Consider the following 26,375-nt stretch of genomic DNA (forward strand, 5'->3'; position numbering starts at 1 on the left):
GCCACACCCTGAGGAGCAAGGCAGGTGGGGACGCTGTCCCCTGAGAGAAGTGGCTCACCCAGCACTGGCCTCAGCTGTGTCCTGGCCTCAGGGCTTTCAGCACCACCCAGGGAACCCCTGGGGTCCCCTCACCCTGGGTATATTTCCTTCATGACAGAGAATCCCAGTTTGGCCCACGTCTCCCCTTGTTCTCCCCCCTCTGGAAGGTGGATTGCTCCCGGCAGGAAGGGGTCCTACTTGGCTCTGGAGCTAGAATGGGTCCCACTGAGGAATGACTCGGGGGGGGGGGGCCTGTCCTCTGTCTTGTGTCACCAGCCTAGCTCAGAGTTCCACATCCACATGTCTCAGAGGGTGCTTCAGGGCCTTGGGGTGCAGGGGCAGGCCACCTGTGTCCTTGGAAGGGAGGATGTGGCAGTGGGAGGCAAGTGACCCTGGCTCTGCTGCCCTGGGTGAAGGATTTCAGGAGAGATTTTCTCTTCATTTCTTGGTAGAGCCGTGGCTCAGACCTGTCATGGCCTCTTGGGTGGCCTCTGTCCTCTCTGAATTATTCTTTTGTGGTCACCTTCCTTTCCCCAGGTGTGATGCCTGGAAGGAGGGAACTACACGTGGTCGAACAGGGTTCTCCAGGACCAAAAAGGATTGGTGGGGACCACAGGCATGAGGGAGGGAGCCCATGTGGCCATTGGTTCCAAGGTGGAAATCAGGCTATGTGTCCACCTCCATCTCTAGCCAAAACCACTCTCCTGTCTCAAAGAATCAGCATGCGGAGGGTTGGCTGCGAGTCCAAGTGATCACCAATTGAGCTCCTGAGGAGACCCCTGGCCAGTGTCAGGGACTGTAGCAGGGATGCTGCCCAGGGTCTAAATGCTGAGAGCTGGCCCTGACACCCAGGCACAGGTGGCCCTGACCTACAAACTGCAGGGTGAGTCCTGTTCACCTGGGGTCCAGGCTGCCTGACACCCAGTGCAGGGTGAGTCTGGGGAGAGGACAGGAGTTGTCCTGAGGACTGCTGCTTAGAGGTGGGAGAGTTTTGCACCAGGGATGGGCAGCCTCAGGAGGAGCCATCTGTCCCCAGGTTTCAAAGGAAGGACATGGGTGGTGTCTCTTGGAGCTCTGGGGAGAGGGAACCAGCATGGGGGCTGGTCCCAGAATACCAGGTTTCTCCATCATGGCACACAGGGACTTGGCTCCAAAGTCATCACTGTCCCTGTCTGGCTTCTGTGTAGGCCTGCTCACAGGGTCCAGGAACTGGAGATGCTCCCACCTGCATCTCCACCAGGGTCCCCTGGTTCCTCTGTTGGGAAGAGAAAGCCCCGTGAACCCCCAGCCCCTCTGAGATGGAAACAAAGTCAGGTCCTGTGTGCTGAGCCCCCCTCATGCCCCAGACTCCTTGGGCTGCTGAGATGTCTACAGGGACCATAGGCACAGGAATCCTCAGGCCTGGTGCCCTTGAGGCTAAGAGTCACCTTCCTCTGTGGTCACATGGGGCTCTGGCTTTCCCTGGTAGAAATTCCATCTGGGATGGAGAATCTGGAGTTAGTTCCAGATCAGGCATCAGTGAGTGGAGGAAGGACAGGCAGCTGCCCAGACCTCCTGGGAAAAGGGATGTCACTCACTGGGTAGAGATGGGGAGAGGTTGTCAGGGCTGTGGAAAGAATCAGGAATGACCCTCACTCTTAGGAGGCCTCTGTCTGCCCCCAACACCACCAGCATGAAGGCCTCATCTCTGGGCAGCTTCAGGCACTTGCTGGCCCTCTCGAGAGCTGAGGCCAGTGTTCCTTTGTCCACATGGAACATACTCTGACTTTGTCGGCCACATGGAGGTCATGTGCTTTGATTGATTGGTTCTTCATACATTTCATGAGTATTCATTGAGCATCTATTATGTGTCGGGCACTGGGCTGGGTATCCCATGGGGGGCAGGACGGATGAGGTGCCTGCATTCATGGAGTCTCTCTTGTTCAGGGCAGACAGACACTCAGGGAGCACCTGGAACCGAGGAGCTAGCTGAAACAGAGAGAAGGGCCAGTGGTGACAGACTTTAGGCAGCCAGGGCCTGTGCAAGTGTGGGAGCTCAGAAGGCTCCCCTGTGAAAGGGCCTTTCGGACCAGGACTTGAAGCCAGAGGACATTCACCTGGGAAGACCTGAAGGAATAGGGGAAGGAGCTGGCTGCAGAGGATGTCCTTCAGCATGGAGCTGGCAGAGGCCATCTGGGGCAGCTTAGAGAAGCAGGAGGACTGTGGGCTGAGGCTGGGCTGGGGAGCCCTGGGGAGCAGCCAGGCTGATCTGCGGCCCTTTGGTGGACAGTGAGGAAAGCACAAATGGGAGTCTAGGAAATGTTTTCTTTTCTTATATTGTCTTTAAGCCTGCATGAAATGAACATTTAATTTCAAGAAAAGAACTACTTTTAGTCTAGAACTCTCAATATCACTTAACAAAGCTCTTCTGTGACCTCAGGTTTGTGGTCTGATGCCCAACATGATTCGGTTCATAGTACTGGGGATCCAGCCCCATGTCACCACCCTCAGTCCAGGCTGGAACCAATGTGGGCACAAGGGAGGTTCAATACCCATGATCCTCACATGAGCCACAGTGTTCAGGTGGACAGGTTCTGTCCCCTTCCCCACCCTAGATGACCTCAGAGCCTGCTCAAATCACAGCCCGGGGTGGTGAGTGTGTCCAGGACTCCTCTTCCCTCCTCAGGGGCTTCCCCATCCCCTCTGTCCTCAGGGTGTCTGGGCTGCACTGTCAGGAAAGCTGGAGGATCCTTCCAGACCCCACCTGGAGACACCTTAGGCAGAGAATCAGGCTTCAGGCTCAGAGACCCTGTCACACCTCATGGTTCCAATCCTCCACAAAAGTCAGGCTGCTGAGGCTCGGCTTGGAATCAGGTCTTTGACTCTTCAGTTTCTCCCAGAGTCACAGAATTTGGGGAAGATCGTATGGAGGTTGCTTCCAGCCATTCACATGAAGGTCTGGATGGGATTGGAGAGGTTCACGCTGCCCTCTCCATGCAGTGTGACCCAGGGAGTGTCTCAGGAGGCATAGCGCTCTGTGGGAAGGGGAAGGAAGGTGTCCCAGGAACCTGCCATTTCTCCCTCATAAGGTTCCATCAGCCTTCCTGGGTGGTGATAACAGGGTGGCTAAGGCCATCCAGATCATCCACCTGAGCCTGTGTCCGTCAGGTCACCTGGCTCAGCGTCCTGCTCACTGCTGTGTTTTGAGGAGCTTCCTCATCTGTATAGTGAGGAGGAGATAACAGATCCCAGAAGTCTGTTATTTTTCCCTAGGGAGCACTAGGCTGGGAAGTTCAAGGCCAAGGTGGTGCACTATTAGGAATTGAGGGGACTCTTTTGCCTTCTGATTTCTGGTCAGAGATTTTTCCTGTTTATTTCACCTTCAAAGGCATGTGGGAGTCTTTTTCTTTCTGCCTGTCCCACAGATTACCTGACCTGAGCACAGGTGACTCCTGAAGAACCCGTATGATCACTGCAGGCTGGCAGTGAGCAGGGATAGCGCTAGGAGGCCGACCCCTCTCTGTGCAGGATTAGGGAAGATGGAGGGGAGCAGGTGGCTGAGGAGTTTGGCTGGAGGCAGGTGCACAGGGAGGTTTGGGTTCCTGGGCCTGGAGGTTGGGGGCAGCTTCTGCGTCCACTCCCCCCAGGGAGGGAGGAGAGGGACTAGGGTGCTCCTGCATGCTGTAGCCTCAGGTGTCCCACCTTGTGGGTCTGCTCAGATACCTACCTTGGGTGAGATTGTCAGAGCTGGGTGGTTGTCATTGACCTGAAGCTGGCATGATGTGGGGGCAGGTGTTCAGGACCCCAGGGTACAAGGCATCTGTAGAGAGGAGGGTCACAAGGGCTGAAAAGATTCTTGTGGCAAGAATGGGAAGGATCCTGGAGAGGCAACACCTCGACTCCACCTATCAAGATCTGAGGCTGTGTTCAAGGAGTCTTCCATGCGGCCTGCGCAGTGGTTTCATTAATGAGGTTCTAGGCATAAAGTTAGTTAGAAGAGATCGAAATAAAACACACAGACCAGTTACCTTATTTATATTGCTAGGTCCGAGATGGGTCACCTCTCTGGTTCCCACCTCTAGCCACCCAGCAGGGCAGCGAGGATTACTCAGGGCTAGCAGGAGAGAGAGAGAGCGAACACGCCTGGGAGTAGCCTTTTATTGGGGAACAAGAGATTCAGGGGAGAATTCCATCCAATGAAGGTTGAGGGGGGGCTGTACTCCAAGGTCAGGGTCAGTGATTGGGTCCCTGGGGTCAGTGGTCAGGCACAACCCCACATGGATGGGCTCTCTCATGAGGAAAGGGTCGGGAAAGCTTCGACACAGCCAAAGCACCTCAGGCCCTTAACGGGAGTCACCCAATCACGTGTTAGAATGGCTTCCCACATATCCCCCCTTTCTTTTCTTAACAATGAGGCTGCGGTTCACTCTCTGGAGTTCCTGGATTCTTGATTGGAAGAATCGCCATCCTATAGTTACAATACAAAAGAGAATTAACAGCAAAGAGAATAATCCAATAATGTACCAAGCGGAGTGCTTAAGAATATTTCCAGGGTTGAATCCATTTAATTCCTTCAATATTTGGTTAGCCAAAGAAGAAGGATCTGAAAATCAGCTCTATTATTTTGAATGTCTTGGATATGGTGATGAAGTTCCAGAATATCCAAGCTATTATTACTATTTTGCCAAATACCAAATAAATGGTTTTTAACCTTCTCCCCATCCCAGAGAGAAGCATTGTACTTGGCAGCTGTAACACATACATACTTATAATTAGCATGGCATTTAAGCCTTTCCTTAAATTTTAAGGCTGAAAGTTCATTACCTATGTTTATAACAGTCGCCTCTAAGGCGTTTAATTTAGTCTCAATCCTTTCATCAATATTTACTTGATTACGCAGAGCCTTGGAAGTATTTTCAGCTAAATTATTAAGAAATTTTGCATGCTGAATATTCTGAGACAATGTCAGAGACGCAGAGACAGTTGAGGCAATAAAAGAGACCAGTACTAAAACACCAACAATTATGACTCCAATAGCACGCTTAGGTCTTGTTAGCTGGGCATGAATTTGCTGCAAGACTTGTAAACCAGCATCAGCATACCATGGCTCTGAAATATTAGCAGGTAATAAAACGAAAGAGGGCTGATGAAGTATCAGCACTCCTTTTCCTCTATTATACCTAGTAATACAATTGGTTAGGTTGCACTTATTACAAGTAACAAAATATCTATCATCTATCCATTTAACTTTTACATTTCCAATAATTAAAACATAAGGAGATTGGACACAGGCTCTTAAGCCATAGCAAGATCCCTCTTTGCAGTTCTTGCCGACAAATTTTGGTAAAGGTTTATCTGTAAAATGTAAATACTCTGAGGCAGCAATTAAACGCCAAATATCTCTTTGAACACCTCCTTCACTAAAAGTCAAAATATTACTAACAAATCCTGCAGGTGTCATAGCAGAATTTCTTCATAATTGTCTCTTATGAATTTTTGAAGTCCAGTCTAAAATATACCCACTATCTTTAGACACCTTATGTTGTACAGGAAAGGTATTTACACAATCCATCCATTTAGGAAAGGTGCCAATCTCAATTATAGAACTATTTGGACAGTGGGGTACCGGTGGAGGTTTTGCAGAAATGACTGGCTTGTTATGGGAAAGTCCCATCTTAATTACTGATCTAGTATTAGGTTTTAAGTCCCCATAAATAGAATTATTTGTCAGTCTAGGTTTACCGATCGCTGTCTTTTCTTCGAATGATACTTTCAGACAGCCAGCATGTTTATCATGTGACCAACACAAAGGTAATTGGGCACTGTAGCCAGAATAATTAAATCTAGTCACATGATTGGGAGTAATATGAGTATCTGTAAATCCTCCCATCATGAATGAGTCATTAGTAAATACTGGAATAGATTCTCCAGTCCACACAGCTGGGTGTACCAGGGGTGGATCTGGGAAATATGTCCAATAAGTGTCTATTTGATTCCCTTTTACCTGACAGCCCAGTAGGGCAATTACTGTTGCTACCATCATCACTGGGGTCCTGCTCTTTCCTAGGCGTCGAAGTATTCGGGAAGCCTGGGTAGTTAGCTTCTTCACATCTTTCCACGAAATCAGCTTTTCGGCTGGTTCAATTTGGTCTTTCTTCATCTTTTTCCGATATCTCCTCCTTCTGGGTAGTGGCTTCTCCGGGTCGATCCTCAGTCGCTTGAATCTGGGTTCTATCTCCTCCATGTCTGATAGCACGTTCAGGCACCCAAATAGGACGGAAAGCACCTTCTGGGAAGATACAAGCATGGCCTTTTCCCCACATTATTACTGGGTCCGGACCCTTCCACTGACCAGTCTGTAAATCTTTCCACAAAACTCTGCCTAAGGGGCCTGTTACTGAGGGAGACATTTGCCTCTCAGCAGCAGTGTGACCTTCTGTGTCACAGTTTAAAAAATTTAAAACAAATAAGGCATGATTAAGGCTATTTTTGGGAGTCACAATCCTATTCCCCCCTTTTAATTTTTGTAATTGAAGCTTAATAGATAAATGAGCTCGTTCCACAATGGCTTGACCTTGGGGGTTATAAGGAATTCCTGTTTTATGATTAATTTTAAACTCTTGGCAAAATTGTTGAAAAGAAGAGCTTACATAAGCTGGAGCATTATCTGTTTTAATCTGCATAGGACACCCTAAAATGGAAAAGGCTGCTAAGCAATGAGAAATTACATGTTGAGTATTTTCCTTAGTACATGCTGTGGCAAAAATAAATCTAGAATAAGTGTCCACTATGACATGCACATAACATTGCTTACCAAATTGAGGAATATGAGTTACATCCATTTGCCATATTTGATTTGGTTTTAATCCACGGGGATTTACCCCTGATGGCAGAGATGGAGTGTGAATAACACACTTAGGGCATTGGCTTACAATCTGACGAGCTTGTTCTCTGGTAATATTAAATTTTTTATGTAAGCTAGAAGCATTTTGATGATGTAAGGAATGGGAAGCTAGTGCACAGTCATACGAAGACATCTGTTGACAAAAAGCTACTAACTTATCAATTTTGTCATTACCTGAAACTAGAGGTCCAGGAAGATTAGTATGGGCATGTATGTGTCCTATGAAACATGGGTACTTTCACATTAGCACTGTCTTTTGTAAATTATGAAATAATTCAAATAACTCCTGTGATGAAGTAAACCCAATAACTGAGGTTTCAATATTTTTGGTAACTCCAACTGCATATAAGCTGTCAGAATAGATATTAATAGGCTCATTTGAAAAGTAATCTAAGGCACAAATCAGAGCTTGAAGCTCTGCTCTTTGGGCAGAAGTATAAGAAGTTTGTATTACCTCTGTGTGAACACGGCTGAAGAAACCTGCCTTACCGGAGTGGGAAGCATCCGTGAACACCGATAAAGCTTTCTCTCTTGGATAATCTCGTACAATCTTTGGAAAGATAAGTGACGTTAATGATGCAAATTGTACAATCTTATCACGAGGATAATGGCTATCTATCTGGCCAGGGAAATCTGCAAAAGCTATCTGCCATGAGCTAGAAGTTTGAAAAAGCCAATTAGTCTGTTGAACAGAAAATGGAATAATTATGATATCAGGCTCAGATCCAATTAATTGTAAAATCCTAGTTCTACCTTTAATTACTAATTGAGCTATAGAATCATGAAAAGGAATTAATGTTTTTTGAGGGGAGTGGGATAAATAAATCCACTCAATAACTCCTAATCTTTGCCATATGGCTCCTGTTGGGGTATGTTCAGTTGGAAATATTAATAAATACACTATTTCTTTATGATCTATTCTAGTAAGCTTTCCTTAGAGCTGTTTTGGCACCACTTGTCGCGTCTACCCGCCGGCAGGAAAGACGACAACAGCAGGATTCTTCTTTAACACACTTTATTGGAAGCTTCCATGAGGTATAGATGAGAGAGAAAAAGGCCCCCGGGATTGGAGTGGATGAAACTAGGCAAAATTAGTAATTGAGCAATCCGATCCCCTGGGGAGATGGACACAATGCCCTTTGGAGCTTCCACCATAACCTTTACTATCCCTACAGTATCAGGACTTATGACTCCGGGAAAAACATGAAGACCTTGTAAAATAGAGGATGCACGTCCAATTAGCAAACCTACAGTGCCAGGTGGTAGAGGCCCTTTGAACTCAGTTTCCACCAATTGAACCCCCATCTTAGGTGTTAACACGAGTCTGGAGGTGGAACAGAGGTCCAATCCCGCGGCACCTGTAGTGGCTCTCCGCGTTGCATGGGATGGCGTAGAGACGGCCATGTCTCGGGTTCGGGTGTGACATTCTCCACTGCCCCATATATTTGCGGGCCCTGGGGTCGAGGGCCCCGTCGGCCGTTTTTTGGCCCAGCTGAAATAGGCTGTCCATGGATGTCCCTCACTGATCTACACTCTCTTGCCCAGTGCCTCCCCTTTTTGCATTTTGGACACAGTCCTGGTGGACGAAGGCCAGTGGAAGGGCCACTGTAAGGAGGTCCAGTAGAATTAACATTTTTGGGACACTCACGTCTGACGTGACCGGGTTGACCACACTGGAAGCATGTCCTGGCGGCAGGACCGCCCCCTTTTGCAACCCGGAGGACAGCAGCTGCAAGACCTGCATTAGTTAAAGGTCCTCCAATCTCTCTACACACTTTCATCCATGCTTCTATGCCTTTGTTCTTATAAGGAGCGATTGCTGCTTTACATTCCTTGGTGCATTGCTCAAAGACCAATTGCTTGACAAGGGGCATGGCTCTATCAGGATCCCCAAAAATCTTTCCAGCAGCATCCACCATCCTTGCTACAAAATCTGAAAAGGGTTCTGTAGGGCCTTGTAAAATCTTGGTCAAATTACCAGATACCTCTCCTCTATTTGGAAGTGACTTCCATGCCCGAATGCAAATGTTATTAATTTGATTATATACCTCAGGAGGGAATCCTGTCTGTTGATTAGCAAATCTACCTTGGCCCAAAAGCATTTCCTTATCCCAATGCGGATGTCCTGCTGCATGGTTTTGGGCGGCTTGTTCTATAGCGCCCTCTAGCACAAATGCTCTCCAGTCCAAATATTTACCGGGGGAAACACAAGCCCGAACAAGGCTAGCCCAATCAGAGGGAGTCATACAGTATCTAGACAGACTCTCCACCTGAGTTAGTGTGAAGGCGGCATCCACTCCATAAGTGCGCACAGACTCTGCCAGGGTCTTCACAATTTTGAAATCTAAAGGCTCCGAAAATCTTCCCCTATTATCATCCTGAAAAACTGGATAAGCAAGACCCATCTCAGCATTAACAGCCTTCCATGTTTGAGCATGGAAAGCTCTCCCCGAAACACTTCCACCATACGGCGGTGGATCCGGTGGCTCACATTTCTTGAGCCCCGATCTATCTTTGTTCCCTTCTCCGACAGCTAAACTCCCTAGCTGGCGAGACAGCCTTCCAAGCTCCTCCTCCTCATCCTCCTCGTCCTCTGACCCACTTTCGCATGGAGGCGTGCGCAGCGCACTGAGATCTGGATACAATCGTTTCCTCCCCTGTGTCTCGCTCCGCACACTTCCATCCTCCCGAGATACCTCACCTTTTGCCGGAGGCAATCGTCTCCTCCCCTGTTTCACGCTCCGCACGCTCCCATCCTCCTGAGATGCCTCACTTCCTGCCGTCTCTGATTTCTCCTCATGTAACTGTTCTAGAACTTCCTGTCCTTGAGCAAGTGCGTCATGACACCTGCCATCTGTGAAGCAACTACGGACTATCTTCCAAAGGGGTATCACTCCGCCCTCTAATATGCCCTGCTCAGAAGCAAAGTCGAGATCTTTGCCTAACTTATCCCAACTAGGTATAGTAAGACTGCCCGAATATGCAAACCACGGTGCAGCAACATCTACCTTCTGTAAAAATCTCTGTAAAGTGCTATGCTTCACTTTCAGGCCCTTGGAGCGTAACAGACCATCTAGGGCCGAGAAAAGCGGACTTGAAGGTGCGGCACCCCTGACACAACAACAAGAAAAACACAGAAAACAAAAGACACAGACGACAAAAAGAACACAGAAAACAAAAATGAAAGCACACATTGCAGCTGCAATAAAATATGAGGCCTACGGGGTCCCGCTCTCGGGGACGAGGGGTCCGCTCACGGACGAGGGGTCCACTCAGGGACGAGGGGTCCACTCACGGGACGAGGGGTCCACTCCGGGACGAGGGGTCCACTCACGGACGATCGGTGCACCACTCCTGTCGACTGAAAGTTCTGATTCTCCCGGGTTTCGGCACCACTTGTCGCGTCTACCCGCCGGCAGGAAAGACGACAACAGCAGGATTCTTCTTTAACACACTTTATTGGAAGCTTCCATGAGGTATAGATGAGAGAAAAAAGGCCCCCGGGCCCGAAAAAACCACCCCTTATATATTTCAGCTGCAGCCCTGCTCGTACACCATTGGACAAAGAGTGCATAGCAACACAGCAGCAGCCAATAGAATGATAGACCCAGCACTTGCACATAATGCAAGAGACACCCAGCTCCAGCTTGTGCAAAGCAACAAGCACTTCTTAAAAACAGTTTGTTCCAGGAGCTGGACAATTGATACATTGTATTCTAGGGAGTGGCTGAAAACAAAGAACTGGGTCTCAGCCCAAGAATTAGGCTCACGCCCACACAAGGCAGCACAGCAAAATGGCTCTCTACAATTTCTTTATGATCTATTCTAGTAAGCTGTGCATTTTTAATTTAATCTCTCTCTTAAAAGCCTTAAAAATCATTAGGGGTTTGTACAGAAACTGTTGTTCCGCTCCGGTAAAATTAAAGATGGCGGCCCCCATGGTCGGCGCGATGACGTCACATTGCGCGACCACCTACTTCCTCATTTTCATCCCGGGGGCAGGCCGACCAGAAGTTTGTGTTCCGGCTAGGCGGAAATGGTGACAAGAAGGCGGGTTCATCCGCGCCATCTGAATCTACCGTGTGGCGCTGAGTCCTGCAATATCTATTATCGTTAGTAAATGGAGCTCTGAACTTAAAACCTCGCATGCGACACTTGCGCGCAAAATGATTATTTTTTCCACAAACGTAACATCTCCCGCTCAGACAAAATCTGGCTAAAGAAATCCAATCGCTAGGAGGAAGGTTTTGTGAGCAAATATTTTCTATCAGACTCTGTACAAAAGGCGAATTTGGACCATATGTCTCATATGCACTTTTTAATTCTTTAATAGTTTTAAATGGGATTACAGCATGAACTCTAACTCTCTGATCTTGCTCATTAGTTTGCTCAAAAACTGGAAAGAGGTGAAAACCAGTAGTATCGTCTCCCATTTCTTGAGCCTTCTTAATACCTTGCTGGACTGGGGTAAGAAAAGTCATCTTTAATTCAGCATACCTGTTAAATTTGGTCCTTCTAGCAGGTACTGGCCGAATTCGAATAGTTTGGGCAGGCAGTGTTAAATGCAGCCTATTAAAATCTCCCTCTAAGTCCTGAATTTAGACATCTGATTCTTCTTCCTCAGACTGTGAGCCGCGGTCAGACTCTGCACTATCGCCATTTCGAATTTGGTTTTCTAAACCACGTGGTTGAGAAGAACCCTGAGCCCCTCTAGGAGTCTCTTCCGTATTTTTCTCTCTAGGAAGATCATCTACCTCTTCCAGAGGGCTCTCTAATATTAGGGATGTTTCTCCTGTATGATGCTGTTCTGTACAATCTGCCTGCAGGCTAGCCTGATCTTGCGAGTTTAAGTTCACATTTTTAACCTTTGGCTTGGCCCTTAGTGCCTTTGTTTTTAAACGGCTCAAGGGAAAGGGAATTAACTTAGCCTCAGGCTGATTTTCCATTTGAATAGACTTAACAGCTCTTTGAATGCCTTTTAAAAGGTCCTCAGGGGGCCACGAACTCTGGCCCATATATTCAAAAAGACAAACTTCAAGGGCCGTCCAAGTTTTCTGTATATTTTCTATGCCTCCAGGTAGTTCATTAGAAAGACAGACTCTCTGTAATTTCCTTCCTAATTTCTACCAAGTAAGTAAATTTGGAGACTCTTGGTTAAAAAACCAAGGACAATATTCACCTACAATCTTTAAAAATTGTAATAACTGAGTTTTCTTTATCTGTTTTCCTTTCTGATTAATTATACTGTCTAAAATAGTCAGATACATTTCCTTATCCGTAGAAGTTGAATTTCCCATTTTAGGTAATTTAATGTCTCTTTCCTTCAATATCTCCAGGTACTTTTGTGACCCAATTGTCACCTCTTCCTTTATCTTTATTTTTATTCCTTATCTTCCTTTATTTTTATTTTTTTTCCTTATCTTTATAGCACGCACTCCCACTCAATCTAACTAATCTAGAATGCCCCACGTTGGGCGCCAATTCTACCACGCGGCCTGTGCAGTGGTTTCATTAATGAGGTTCTAGGCATAAAGTTAGTTAGAAGAGATCGAAATAAAACACACAAACCAGTTACCTTATTTATATTGCTAGGTCCGAGACGGCTCACCTCTCTGGTTCCCACCTCTAGCCGCCCAGCAGGGCAGGGAGGATTACTCAGGGCTAGCAGGAGAGAGAGAGAGCGAACACGCCTGGGAGTAGCCCTTTATTGGGGAACAAGAGATTCAGGGGAGAATTCCATCCAATGAAGGTTGAGGGGGGGCTGCACTCCAAGGTCAGGGTCAGTGATTGGGTCCCTGGGGTCAGTGGTCAGGCACACCCCCACACGGATGGGCTCTCTCATCAGGAAAGGGTCGGGAAAGCTTCGACATAGCCAAAGCGCCTCAGGCCCTTAACGGGAGTCACCCAATCACGTGTTAGAATGGCTTCCCACAAAGGAGAAACAGTGGGTTCAGGGACAGGGTACAGAGGACCCTGGTGACTGCTCAGATGCTGAAGGTAAGGAGGAATCACCCCATTGTAGTCAGGGAGGTTCCCCTGAGCACACAGGTGACCCTTCCTCTGGGCAACCTGTTGCTGTGAGTGTGATGTGCAGGGTCACTGGATGGACTGGAGCCAGATTCCCAGGGACTCATGTGTGGCTCAGGGAGCAGGATGCTGTGCTCAGGGGGTGCTCCAGGCTGGTGTGGTTCTCAGGACAGACACTGGGCACAGAAGTTAGGAAAAGTTCCCACCAGATTTTAGGCTGCTACAGGGACCTGAGTCTTAGGGGACTTGTGTTGGTGTGTGCACACACACAGGTGCATGTATCTTTGTGGAGTCATCCCCGGGGCCTCATGTAGGCAAGGCAACTGCCTCCCACTGAGCTTGAACCCAGCCCCTGAGTATCAGTCACCAGGAGCCTGCAGCAGGCTCTCAGCCTCCTGAGGTCCACTGTGGTACAGGAATATGCTAGTGGACGAGTCAACAACCCTCACGCCTCGACATGTGCAGAAGCCTCACAGTATAGTAGAGGCCATTGGGATCATGCCTGGAATAACTCTCTTGTGCAGAATGGAAATGGGCGGATTCCCCAGCAGACCCTTCTCTTCTGGGTCCTGCCTGCTGCACCACCTGGGAACCAGCAGCCTGGGACTCTGTCCGTGGTGCTGAAAACCAGCAACTGCTGAAGGCTGCTGAGCTGGGATCTCAAGGTTCTGTTCTTAAGATCTGAGCATCATCAGCAGGGAGAAGGTGGAGAGGGGATGGAGTGTGGCCTGTGCCCTGCTTTTCATTAAGAGCTAGAAGTGCTGCCTATGTCACTTCATGAAATGACACCGTATTCCAGGTGACCCAGTTCAGCTACCCATGTGCACTTTTCAGTGAAAGAAGAATAAAAAATGCCCTTGAGAAATGTGGTGGACAGAGAAATGTCCCCACAGAGATGTCCCCATCCTCACCCACAGAATCAGAATGTGCCACAAGGTAGAAAACGCCTTACAGATGACATTAAGTGTCATGAGATTGAGGAGTTCTTGTGTCCATCTGGTGGGTCCAGGTATCACAAGGTCCTTCCCTTGCAAGTGAGAGAGGGAGGCAGGACTGCAGAGGGGTGGGAGGGGTGGGGGGAGCAGAGCAGAGAGGATGCAGGGTGATGCTGCTGGCTTCAAAGGGGAGTCGGGCCCACAGGGGAAGCAGGCAGCAGCTAGAAGCTGAAAAAGGTGAGGAAACTGACTCCCCTGGAGCCTCTAGAAGAATGCAGCTCATGGCCACCTTGGTATCTGCTGTTGGAGCCACTGTGTGGGAGCCAGTCTGTACCAAGAGCACCAGGACACCAAGGCGAGAGAAGTCACCATGTGTGATGTGATGCTGTGTTCATGCAGAGGAGCCTCACTAGAGCCGAGTCATGCTGGACACTCTGACGATTTCTTCCTACTTCTCATCTCAGCACAGACCACTGTGAGGCATCAGGAGAGTACATGAGCTTTAGTACATGAACCGTTTATTTCCAAGAATGTAGTGACCTGATCCACATGAACCTATGTGACAATGTCACTCTTCTAGCCCTCAGGGAAAGAGTCAGAGCAGTGGCCCAGGTGTGTGGAGGAGGCTGCAGTGGACATCCTGGGCCCCAGGTCAGGGAGGAGACCCTCTGTCCCATCACCATGGAGCCTGGAGAGCCCCATATGGGGAGCCCTGAGCCTCTGCCCTGGGTGCTGGAGTGTGCAGAGGAGGCTGGTTCCAGAGAGACCAGGCAGGGCAGAGTGGAAGGCGATGGGAGGGCAGGGCTGGAGCCTCAGGCAGGGCCTGAGGCCCTTGTTCAGGGCCTGAGCCTGGCCCTGTCCCCTGATGACTCTGACAGTCTCTGTCCCTGTCCCAGCAGAGGTGAAGATGTCCTGAGTACTGGGCTTTGGGCAGAAAAGAAATCAGTGGGCAGAGCTAGCCACCCTGGGTCCCTGGAGCGTGAGGGCCACTGAGTGCTCTGCTGGCTACAGGGCCTTGGGACCCTCACCCTTCCCTGTGGACAGACCCGACCTTTGCCCTGGCTCCACCTCCCAGCTCCTGTCTCCCAGGAAGAGAAACCCTGTGGGAACAAGTTGGAGACCACGATTCCCCTGCGTGACACAGGAGAGAGCTGACCTGGAATCTGAGGGGAGTGTCTGCCAAGAGACGTTCCCACAAGAACCAAAAGAGCGAAGGAGGGAAGGGGGTCTTTATTCAGCACCTTTCCAGGTGACCAGTAGTGGCCCTTCCCTCTCCCTGGAAGCCCCTGCTCCTGGGCACAGGCAGCCTAGTTCTGGCCATTGACAGCCCAGGGCAGCCTGTCTGGGTCTCCAGAAATCCAGGGAACCCTCCTCCTCCAGGTTCCAGAGTCCAGTAGGGTCAGGCTCCACCTCTGTCCCATCACCCAGCATCTGGGGTCTAGCAGGACCCTCCCTCAGCCCACATGGAGCATCGTGTGGTGGAAACTAAGAATCCACATCAGCCTTGTGGTCGACCTGGCAGTAGATGTCCGGGACAGGGTTTAGTAATTCCTGAAAAAGAACAAAGAGGCTCTGACCCTTCTGAACCAGGGGACCATGAACTCCTAGGCCCTGGCCCATCTGGGACTGTCTGTCCCTGTGTCTGTCTGGGCTCAGAGGCTCCTGTTCCCAGGCCCCCCATTCCCTGCTCACCACCCCCTGATACCATTTTGGCTGCTGTTTCCTGGCAAGATCAGGAAGGTGTGGGGAGGGGCATCTCTTGGGTACGCCCTGGACTGTGGGCAAGGGTCATCACCCACACTCACCTGGTAGATGGGGACAGCAGCTCCGTGGCCAGGGAGTGGGGCCTGGCAAGAAGGGAGATTGGAAATCAGGGTCAGCAAAGGGAGGGTCATCAAGGCTGAGACTCCAGGGAGCAGGTGCTGGGTGGTGCCTGGAAGGTTCTGGTCTCTGACAGGCCAGAGCTTACTCCCTGTGTCTGTTTAGCCCTTTCTTCTCAGGAGTTACCAGCTCTGGGTCCTGAGCACCAGCCTCCACTTCTGCACAGTCACCCCAGTTTCTGTCCAGACTATGGTCCCCATCATTAACCCAGGGCCACCGATAGAAGCTCCCAGCACCCATTCTGCACCAGGACTCCCCTGAGATGGCAGGGAGTAGGGTGGACTGAGGACAGAGCGATGGTGGTCCTGTCCCTGAGCGTGGCCAAGTCTCTGGCCAGGGCCAGGCTAACCTTGTCCTGGTCCAGCATGAGTGGGGGTGTCTGTGCTGTGTGGGGGTTGACAGTGCCCCTGAGCCTGCAGAGCTAGTCCCCTGTGTAGAGATAGCTGGGGGGACTTACCAGGGAGGTGGAGCTGTCAGAGGGTCCTTGGCCTGGGGACAGAGACAAGAGTTAGCAGACATGAGGAGGGCTGGGCCCCTGCTGCAGGAGGGGTTAGGGGCCCTCAACTTTCAGAGTGTCAGGGAGACAGCATGTCCTGGGAGAGACCCTGTAGCCCTTGCAGTGGCCCAAGGAGCCAAGGAACCTGAGGAGACCAGATGCCACAAGTCTGGGCTGGCTTGGCCAGGTGGGTCCCCTGTTGTGTTTGATGACAGGGATCCTTGAATCCCCAGTGTAAACATTCAACCCTGGACGTGTGGTTGTGGGCAAGGGTGGACACTGTGGGGCAGGCCTAGGGGCTCCCAGCCACCCTCAGGCTGAGGGGGCACTTACCGGGTCTTGATACTGGGGTGCAGTGGTCTCTGAGGCCATGTTGGACACTGGCCCTAGGAAAGGTCAGGCTTATTCATGAGGGTCATGGACTGGGGTCAGATAGAGGATGAGGAGGGCACCCCATTTCCAAGGAGGGTGTGAAACCTTCCTCTCCCCATCAGGTCTGTGTACCAGGGGGCCCAGAGGAGGGGAGCAGAGGAAAGGCCTTAAGAAGACACCGCTGCCCTGGGCCAAGGTGAAGGACCCTCCCAGGTGCAGACCCAGGAGAACGTTGGCTGAGGGACCCAGAAAAGGGACTGAGGATTGAGGAAGAATTAGAGCAGGAGAGTTTGAGTGAGTAAAAGGGTCCAGAGCCCTGGGGACAAGCAGGGTCACCACGTAGGCAAGACGTCTGGGAACCACGTGCATTTTGAAAATCCCCGACCCCCAGTGGTGATCCTGCTGTGGAGGACCCTCGCTCAGGCCAGGAGATGAGGTAATGTGACAGTGGCCTTTTGTGCTCTCCACCCATGTGGCCAGGAGGCAAAGAACTTTCCAGGACACACTATCTCCTGGGCCCTGGGATCCCACCTCACACATCAGGGGCCTTGGGTCACACAGGAGGTGTGCAGAGTGGACCCTCCTTCCTCTCCAGGCCCCAGCCCTTGCCCTGAGTGACCTGGGACAGGACCCCTCATACACATAGCTTCAGCCCCCTCTTGGTGTGGGGGCAAATACTGCAGGAGGTGCCGTGTTGAACACTAGTCTAGGGAGGGACACCAGTGCTGTGGGGACAGGTCCTGGTGACCAATGTGCAGAGGAGGCAGCTGTTGAGCAATCAGCCCAGGGCCAGCAGCTGGCGAGGGACGGGGGGCGACTGGGTGAGAGGGGAGGGTCCTCGGGAAGTGGGGAGGTCGGAGACAGGCCAGAGTCTGAGGATGGGTCTCCTTCCCTCAGGCCTGGGGTCACCTGGGGTGGGATCAGGTGGGGGAAGCCTGGGTACCTTCCAGTTCTTGTGTGGAGCAGGAAACACCCCAGAGCAGCCACCAGAGCCACCCCGACCAGGACCCCAGTCACGATGCCAGCGACGGCCCCCACAGGGAGGCCTGGGGTCCTCTCTTCTGCTGAAAGAGAAGAGAAAGGGCTGAAGGTCAGGTCTTCAGGGGAACCAGCTGGGCCCTGCAGGGGGCCACAGAGGGTGGAAGGAAATGGCACCAAGGACCCAGTGCAGTTTGTCATGTCGTCACCATGTCCTCCTGACTCTGCTTCTGGCGATTTCTTCACGTTTGGTTTTGAAACCTGCATGTGCTCTAGCCTGACCCTCTCCACATGGAGCTGGGCCACATCCTGCTCATGCTCCTGTTAAGGTCTCTTCCTCTTCTCTTTCATGTTAATATATTTTTTACATATTGAAGGACCTTTATTTTATTCATTGTTTGTATGATGCTGAGAATTGAACCCAGGTTCTCACACAGGCTGGGCAAGTGCTCTACCACTGAGCCCCACCCCACCCCCTCTTCCTCTTTTATTCCTTCCCATCTCAGGACAGTGTCAGTGGGCAGCCCTCACAGACTATCTAGCCCAGGCCTAGCCTCAGGTCAGATCAGAACCAAGGTGACATCAAGGCACCTAATTTCTGGGTAGTCAACCACATTCTCTCCAAGCTCTGGCATCTACCCCATGATCATGGCTGGTGCCATATGATGGCCCTTGACGGTGAAATATGTGAGGGAAGCACTGGGTGGGATGGGGGCCACTCACAGATCACAGCCAGTCTGTAGCGGTCACTCCTGGTGGAACTGGCGGGGTTGGAGGCCTCACACTGATACTCCCCGGCATCCTCCTGTCTGACGGGGTCTATGCTGAGGGTCCTGTGGTCCGGGGACAGCTGCATCCTGTCTGTGAGCTGCAGAGTCTGGCTATTGAAGATCCACGCGATGGAGATTCCAGGGTCACCTGAGAGGCAGGTCATGGCCACAGAGTGTGGTTCTGTGTTGGTGGCTCTGAGGGAGGGCTGGGCCACTAGCCCTGTGGAAAAACAGCAAGGGGCTGACTGACAGGGGGCCTGAGGCTAGCAAATAACTTCTTCCACGTTGTTTCCAGAAAAATCAAGGCTCCACCCAGCACTTGATACTGTGCTCCAGGGTCCACTGACCAGAGATGGTAATGTTCTTGGTTGTGGTCCTATTGAGGTTAGTGACAGAGTTATGGGCGACACACACATAGGATCTACTATTATTTGTAGAGAGGTTGGGGACTGAGAGCTCTTGTGTGGATTCCAGGGGCCTCCCATTGAAAGACCAAGAGAACTGAGCAGGCGGGTTAGAGTCTGCATGGCAGGAGAGGTTGAGATTTGTCCCTGGACGGAAATGTGAGTCTGGGGGGTTTATGATGGGGGCATCCGGACCATCTGGAGCAAACAGATAAAGCCACATGTAATGTCATCAGAGGGAAGTGGAAGATCCTAGACTGTAGAAGACCACAATATAACTACTGATCCATGTCACAACCTTGGTTTTTTTTAAAAGTCACAACTAGGCTGGGGAGTACAGTGGTACAGCACCTGCCCAGCATGCATGAGGCCCTGGGTTCAAATCCCAGCAACATACACACTCACAGAAAGTCTCAACCAAACCCCCTTTGTTCACTGAAATTAGTCTGTGACATTCCCCTGCTTCTCTGTCCCAGGTGGCTGACCCCAGGCCTCCCCAGGGAACCACAAGCTCTCCTCTCCTATTCACGGCCCAAGGCTGGACCTGCCTGGATGTGCCTGGGGTAAATGTCATAGCCAGTCCAGGTGCCCAGGAGAGAGGGTCTGTGTACTTGGACCTGAGAGGGACTAAGTGGCCCAGCCTCTGGCCCTGTGTATTTGAGTTCACAGCCAGGGTAATGGAGGAATAGAAGTTGCTCACAGGAAATATTCAGGGTGAGTGGGTCACTGCGGCTGGCACTCACTGGGTTCTGGGTTTCACACTCACTGGGTCATTCCTTGTGACACTGAATAAAGTGAGAGTCCTGTTGTTGTTGGACAGCTTCAGCCTGTCACCATCTGGGATCATCTGACTGTTTATCTTCCACAGGTAGGTTGCATAATTAATCTCAGGTTCACAGGTTAATGCTAGAGAGTCCTCACCCTCCATGGGTTGGGAGTTGTTGATTGTGATGTTGGGTTTGGGTAATTTCTCTGTGCAGACAACAGAGGATTGCCCTGTGATCCCTGCAAAAGCGTCTTTCCACCTGGGCTGGCCTCTCACCTCCCACCAACCTGAGTCCTGAAGAACCAGGCAGAGTGGGTATCCTGGGCAGTTGCAGGAGGATCTGAGGGATCAGAGGAGGTGGGGCCCCTTGGGCTGTGTCTGGGAGAAGCACAGAGTTTCTCACAGGTGCACTTAATTGCAGAGTTTGGTCCTGGACAGACCCAGGACTGGGAGTTAGCAACCCCATGTCTCTTCTGGTCCTCGGTGGCCCTGGCTGGCCTTGAGACGCAGAGTCCCTCCAGCTGCACAGACTCCAGGGCTCAGCCCACGTGTGTGTCCTCTGAGCCTTTGGTTCTCAAGGCCATCCTAGAGGTGGGTCATGAAGGGACACCCCATTGTGCCTAAACCTCAAGAAAATCCCAGAGCCTCATCTGAGAATGGGGTGTGTGAACAGAAACCAGGATACCAGGGGCAAGCTTGGCATTCAGTTTGGTGGTCATCCTGGGGCCACAAGGGGGACAGTTCTGCTCAGGTGTTTCCTGGTGACTGACAGGAGCCAGTGGCACCTGAAAGGCAAAGCATGGGTCCAAAGAATGCTCTAGGGTGAGGGGGACAGACAAGGTTTAGAGCAGAATCATGTTCCTGTCCTTGGTCTTTACATCCCTTCTACCCCTGCAGAGAGCAGGTGAGGCATGTGGAATTGTCCTGAGAGACCAATGGATGGTTCCAAACACATCAGCACATAAGAGGTGGAAGAGGGGACCAGGACCTTGCTGAAAATACGGCCCTCGTGGGCTTCTGTTTGGCAGACCTGGGGTAGAAATGGGGAATATTAAAGTTTTCCCATATGGGAAAATAGTTTTAATACCCAGGATCTAAGATTCCTTTCTGAAAGAAATATTTCTCTAAGGAGCACAGTGTCATAGACTGAGCTCTGAAGTCCTGAGGGGTCACATTATGACCCAAGGCAGATGGTAAAGTCAGTTTGAAACCAGCAACCTCCTGAGTAGAGACAGACCTGTGGGTCCTGGTGGAGGACTGAACTGGTCAGAGGGGACATCTGAGGCATCTCTGTTACGTAAAATGAGGCACAACACCAAACTCAGAGAAGTATTATTGAGCATGTTAATAAATCTAGAAGTCTATGTTCCCAATTGCTATGGAGAATCAGCAAAGTGGGAAGAACCTGACACAGGCCTGTGGAATGCCTTCTTCCTGTTCTTTTCACCCCAGGAAGGGCAGTGAGATCATCAAATTGATCCAAATCAGAGCCTAGAGCCTAATGTAAGTGACCGTGGCTGGAGCATCACACCATGTGGGGACAGACCTCCCTTGTGGTGATGGTGTCCTCATGGGGACACAGGCACATATGGAATAGACAGTTAGCCCCTGAGACAGCACCATTCAGTCCAGCTCCCACTTGGGGAAGGTCCTGGGAGTCACTGGAGGTGCCTGAGCCCCACTTAGGGACCAGGATGGAGCCACCAGTCATCTGGGTGTAAGGAGCCTGGGACCTAGGGGCTTGCCGCCCTGTCCTGCCTCTGCCCCCCTCGCTGAGTCAGTGCAGAGAGTAGATGGGGGAGATGCTCAGGCTGTGTCGTGGCCTATTTCACATGTCATTGTCATGGAAGGAAAGAGCCCTGGATGGGACACAGTGGGGCCTCCTTCACAGTCAGGGACATTGTCCCTGATGCAGCCTGACAGGGGCACCTGCCTCGACTGTTTCTGTGCCCTTTACTACTGTCCATCAGGGGGCCTGGCCCCAGGTGTTAGCAGGAAGTGGACAGGACAGATGGCCATTAGTGCAGGAGGGAAGGGCATGGCTCATTGTGCAGGGCAGGGCCAGTCCTGCCTGAATGAGAAGGAGGGAGAGGACGGACAGGCAGGAGCAAGACAGCCAGAATCGCCATGGCAGGGAGCAGAGGGGGTACAGTGACTTAAAGCCCCAGGTCCAAGAGCCTCACGGCTGCCTCAGAACTGACCCAGGGCCACCCTGAAGACCTCCCCAGCCCGGCTACCCGAAGGGCATCCTGTGATGTGGCTCCTGGGTGGCCTCAGGAGAGGTGGTTGGTGGGATGGAGCAAGAGCGTCAGCCTCCAGGAGGGACAGGGAGCAGGTGGCAGAACCCCCTGGGATTGCACATGCAGGTTCCAGGATCTGAAGGGGTTCAGGGTCATTCTTTCATGATCCCTCCCCACCTTATCCCAAAACCATTGAGAGTTGGCCACACACTGGGCCCTGTGTTGGTTGCAGGGTCCAGTGGGGAGTGAGAAAGTCCTGTCCCTTATGGTCCAGTGTGAGTGACACCCAACACACCAGGAAACATGTGACCTCAAGTCCAGCAAGGGAGTGTGTGGACCGGCTGTGTGAATGCAGGCCTAGATATTTTGTTGAGGAAGGTGATTTGGTTCCAGAGTAAAATTGATTATTCTCCATTTGCTCTCACTCCCAGACCACACTGTCCCCTCCAGGCTGCCAGTGCCCAGGACTAAACTAGCTGAGCCAATGACTGGTCTCTGGTCCACAGATGCCTAATAGGCCCTCAGCATGCAGAGCCCGGGGCTCTGGCTGCAGAGTGACATGCACCACTGACCTGCCACCCATGGTCTGTGTGACCTGATTCAGCAACTGTGTTCCCCATGCCTCAGTTTCCCTTTATTGGATACCTGGGAAGTGGTGTCTGGTTCACCATGTTGTCTATAAATTAACCTTGAAATATAGTAAACTGACCTTGGTTTAGAGGAGCTGCCCAAATGAACAAGCATCTGTTATTTGCCTCCCAGTCCTCCCAGGAGGATCAGCAGCTCCAGAGCATCTCTTTCCTCTGTTCCTCCCCTTGGGGACATGGACCTTCCTGTGGAGCCCCATAGAAGTCCATCAGGGCACCTGACTTGGCCTGAGGCACCTGTCCCTCTGTGCTCACCACACCTAGTCCTGGGAGAAGGAGATGTCCAGGTGCCCTTGCCCGGATGTAAATCCTGGGACTGTGCCCTGGCTGGTGACCACCTCCAGGAGCTACCAGATCAGGTAGCCAGTAAATCATTGCTCCCCAGTGGCCCTCAGCAGGAAGCCAAACTCCAACCTTGGGCACATGTCCTCAGGGTCACCTGGAGCCAGTAGCCTAGAAAGGAGGTCTGGAGTAGGAGCTCCCTGGGCTGACCTTCTCTGTGAGGACTCCAGGGCCCTCAAGCCAGGTCTGACTCAGTCCTGCAGGGTCTTTCTCAGGGCCATGCTCCTGGGAAGGACACAGGGGCTGGGCTGAGACTGCTCTGCCTGGGCCGAGTCTCCCACCAGACCACCCTGCTCTCTGCCAGTGGATTCAGGCAGAGGACTCAGATCATCTGTAGCCTGTCTGCACTGCGTGTGTCCTGCACTAAATGCTCCAACTCCACTGTGGGGACATAATGCAAAGGAGGAGGTAGGCAGATCCAGGTCTCAGGGTCCTCTGTGTGCAGTGGAGTTGACCCTCCAACACCCAGAGGGCTGGGCATCACTCACCATGTACACGGAACTCTCCAGTTGCTAATTCAACCTTAGCATTGGCAGTTACAGTTTGCAGGGTGTAGAATCCTGTGTCATTCTGTGTCACATTCTGTATCAGCAGGGATCCATTGGAGTATATTTTCTCTCTGCCACTGAATGCAGGCCCTGGGGTAGACACCTGTGTGGATACCACGTATGATATAATTTGGTGTCTGCTGTCTGCTGCTTCTCCTTTGAACCAGTTGTAGCCTATGATATTCTGTGACGCATTGTGGACAAGGAGAAGAACATCTGTCCCTTCAGCAACGTTGGAAGGCACTGGTTCAATAGTGAGCTGTGCCGTGGGGTGTGGGTTCCAGAAGGTTAACAGTGAGACTGGGAGGGAAGAGAGAGAAATCCATTAATACTGGGCCCTTTGTATTGTTTGGAAAGATGGGGCTCACGTCCTCAGCAGGAGTCCTCATTCCTCAGCTTGGGGTGTGTTGGGTGTATACATGGTTGTCCCTGTGTCAAGGCCAGCAGCATGACCTTATTTTCTTCAGTACCCCTGTACCTGTCATCCTCTCTTGGGAACACATTTCCCAGGTGTCTGCAAGGCTGACCCCTCAGTGCCCTCAGATCCCTGCTCACACCCAGGACACCTGGGCACCCGCCTCCCCTGACTACCTCCTTACAGACCCCAGGTCTTCCCTGTGGACATTTCCCTGCTCTCTGCCCTCCTAGATCTACACAGCACAGTCCTCACCTGCAGATCTCCCTCTGGCCTGGCTTCCTGCCCTCTAGAGAGAAGCTCCAGGAGGCAGAGACTAGTCTGACCCTTGTTGTAGCCCAGGGCCTGGACCAGGCTCAGCCTCCTGTGGATGAGTGAAGCAGGGTCCCCGCCCTGAGGGTCCAGGTGTCTGTGAGCCAGTGTCTGAGGCTGGTGGCTGGAACAAATGTCCACTGCTCCAGTTGCCTTTCTATTTGGAGAGTGGCCCTGACAGAGCTGTTAACACTGATTTTCAAAATACAATGGCCCCTGGTTATTAACTTGGGGGAAGAGAACCCCTGAGCTTTCCATCCCCCTTCATCAGCTTCAGGTCACTGAGAGTTTCCTGTTGGTGAGCTTCTGTCTTCTGTGTTCTCTTCCCATCAGGTTCCCCGTGAAGCCCTGTGTCCCCTGTGAGGGTCGTGTCCTCCCCAGGGGGCACCAGCAGGACTGTGCCCACCTCCTGCCCTCTTTCAGGGAACTGTCCCCTCTTACCTGCCAGCAGGACCCCCTGCCAGGAGATGCCCCCACTGCAGGGACTGGCTGAGGGGGGCTGCATGGTCCCAGCTGTCACTCTGTCCCCTCTGTGGAAGGAGCTTCACTGCAGACCCGCTGGGAAGCCCAGGTCCAGGCCAGTCAGCCCTGCTGCCCTGCTCCTCTCTGAGCTCAGCCTCCTCCCTGGGTCACAGGGCTGGGGGCGGGGTCTCTGTTGAGGAACCTCTCTGTCCCCTCCCTCTCAGTCCTGCCTCCTGTCCCTTCTGCTTTCCTTGTTGGGTTTCACTGATGCATGCCACACCCTGAGGAGCAAGGCAGGTGGGGACGCTGTCCCCTGAGAGAAGTGGCTCACCCAGCACTGGCCTCAGCTGTGTCCTGGCCTCAGGGCTCTCAGCACCACACAGGGAACCCCTGGGGTCCCCTCACCCTGGGTATATTTCCTTCATGACAGAAATCCCAGTTTGGCCCACGTCTCCCCTTGTTCTCCCCCCTCTGGAAGGTGGATTGCTCCCAGCAGGAAGGGGTCCTACTTGGCTCTGGAGCTAGAATGGGTCCCACTGAGGAATGACTGGGGGGGGGCTGTCCTCTGTCTCTGTGTCACCAGCCTAGCTCAGAGTTCCACATCCACATGTCTCAGAGGGAGCTTCAGGGCCTTGGGGTGCAGGGGCAGGCCACCTGTGTCCTTGGAAAGGAGGATGTGGCAGTGGGAGGCAGGTGACCCTGGCTCTGCTGCCCTGGGTGAAGGATTTCAGGAGAGATTTTCTCTTCCTTTCTTGGTAGAGCCGTGGCTCAGACCTGTCATGGCCTCTTCGGTGGCCTCTGTCCTCTCTGGATTGTTCTTTTGTGGTCACCCTGCCTTTCCCCAGGTGTGATGCCAGGAAGGAGGGAACTACACGTGGTCGAACAGGGTTCTCCAGGACCAAAAAGGATTGGTGGGGACCACAGGCATGAGGGAGGGAGCCCATGTGGCCATTGGTTCCAAGGTGGAAATCAGGCTATGTGTCCACCTCCATCTCTAGCCAAAACCACTCTCCTGTCTCAAAGAATCAGCATGCGGAGGGTTGGCTGCGAGTCCAAGTGATCACCAATTGAGCTCCTGAGGAGACCCCTGGCCAGTGTCAGGGACTGTAGCAGGGATGCTGCCCAGGGTCTAAATGCTGAGAGCTGGCCCTGACACCCAGGCACAGGTGGCCCTGACCTACAAACTGCAGGGTGAGTCCTGTTCACCTGGGGTCCAGGCTGCCTGACACCCAGTGCAGGGTGAGTCTGGGGAGAGGACAGGAGTTGTCCTGAGGACTGCTGCTCAGAGGTGGGAGAGTTTTGCACCAGGGATGGGCAGCCTCAGGAGGAGCCATCTGTCCCCAGGTTTCAAAGGAAGGACATGAGTGGTGTCTCTTGGAGCTTCGGGGAGAGGGAACCAGCATGGGGGCTGGTCCCAGAATACCAGGTTTCTCCATCATGGCACACAGGGACTTGGCTCCAAAGTCATCACTGTCCCTCTCTGGCTTCTGTGTAGGCCTGCTCACAGGGTCCAGGAACTGGAGATGCTCCCACCTGCATCTCCACCAGGGTCCCCTGGTTCCTCTGTTGGGAAGAGAAAGCCCCGTGAACCCCCAGCCCCTCTGAGATGGAAACAAAGTCAGGTCCTGTGTGCTGAGCCCCCCTCATGCCCCAGACTCCTTGGGCTGCTGAGATGTCTACAGGGACCATAGGCACAGGAATCCTCAGGCCTGGTGCCCTTGAGGCTGAGAGTCACCTTCCTCTGTGGTCACATGGGGCTCTGGCTTTCCCTGGTAGAAATTCCATCTGGGATGGAGAATCTGGAGTTAGTTCCAGATCAGGCATCAGTGAGTGGAGGAAGGACAGGCAGCTGCCCAGA

At 51.9% G+C, this 26,375-nt stretch overlaps 1 protein-coding gene across 1 annotated transcript in view; it reads right to left on the bottom strand.

Moving 5' to 3' along the window:
• LOC308637390 (cell adhesion molecule CEACAM21-like) overlaps window positions 1–24,560 on the bottom strand; it is a gene marked incomplete at both ends in the record, with an annotated part of 29,489 nt that extends 4,929 nt beyond the window's left edge. The window contains 6 exon segments of the mRNA XM_081273694.1: window positions 15,690–15,731; window positions 16,223–16,254; window positions 16,595–16,647; window positions 18,335–18,601; window positions 23,269–23,628; window positions 24,497–24,560. Coding sequence (XP_081129820.1) covers window positions 15,690–15,731; window positions 16,223–16,254; window positions 16,595–16,647; window positions 18,335–18,601; window positions 23,269–23,628; window positions 24,497–24,560 — 818 coding nt within the window.
• Window positions 24,561–26,375: the final 1,815 nt, after the last annotated feature.

The sequence above is a fragment of the Spermophilus citellus genome, assembly GCF_964194105.1.
Source record: "Spermophilus citellus genome assembly, chromosome: 18".
Lineage (NCBI taxonomy): Eukaryota > Metazoa > Chordata > Mammalia > Rodentia > Sciuridae > Spermophilus > Spermophilus citellus.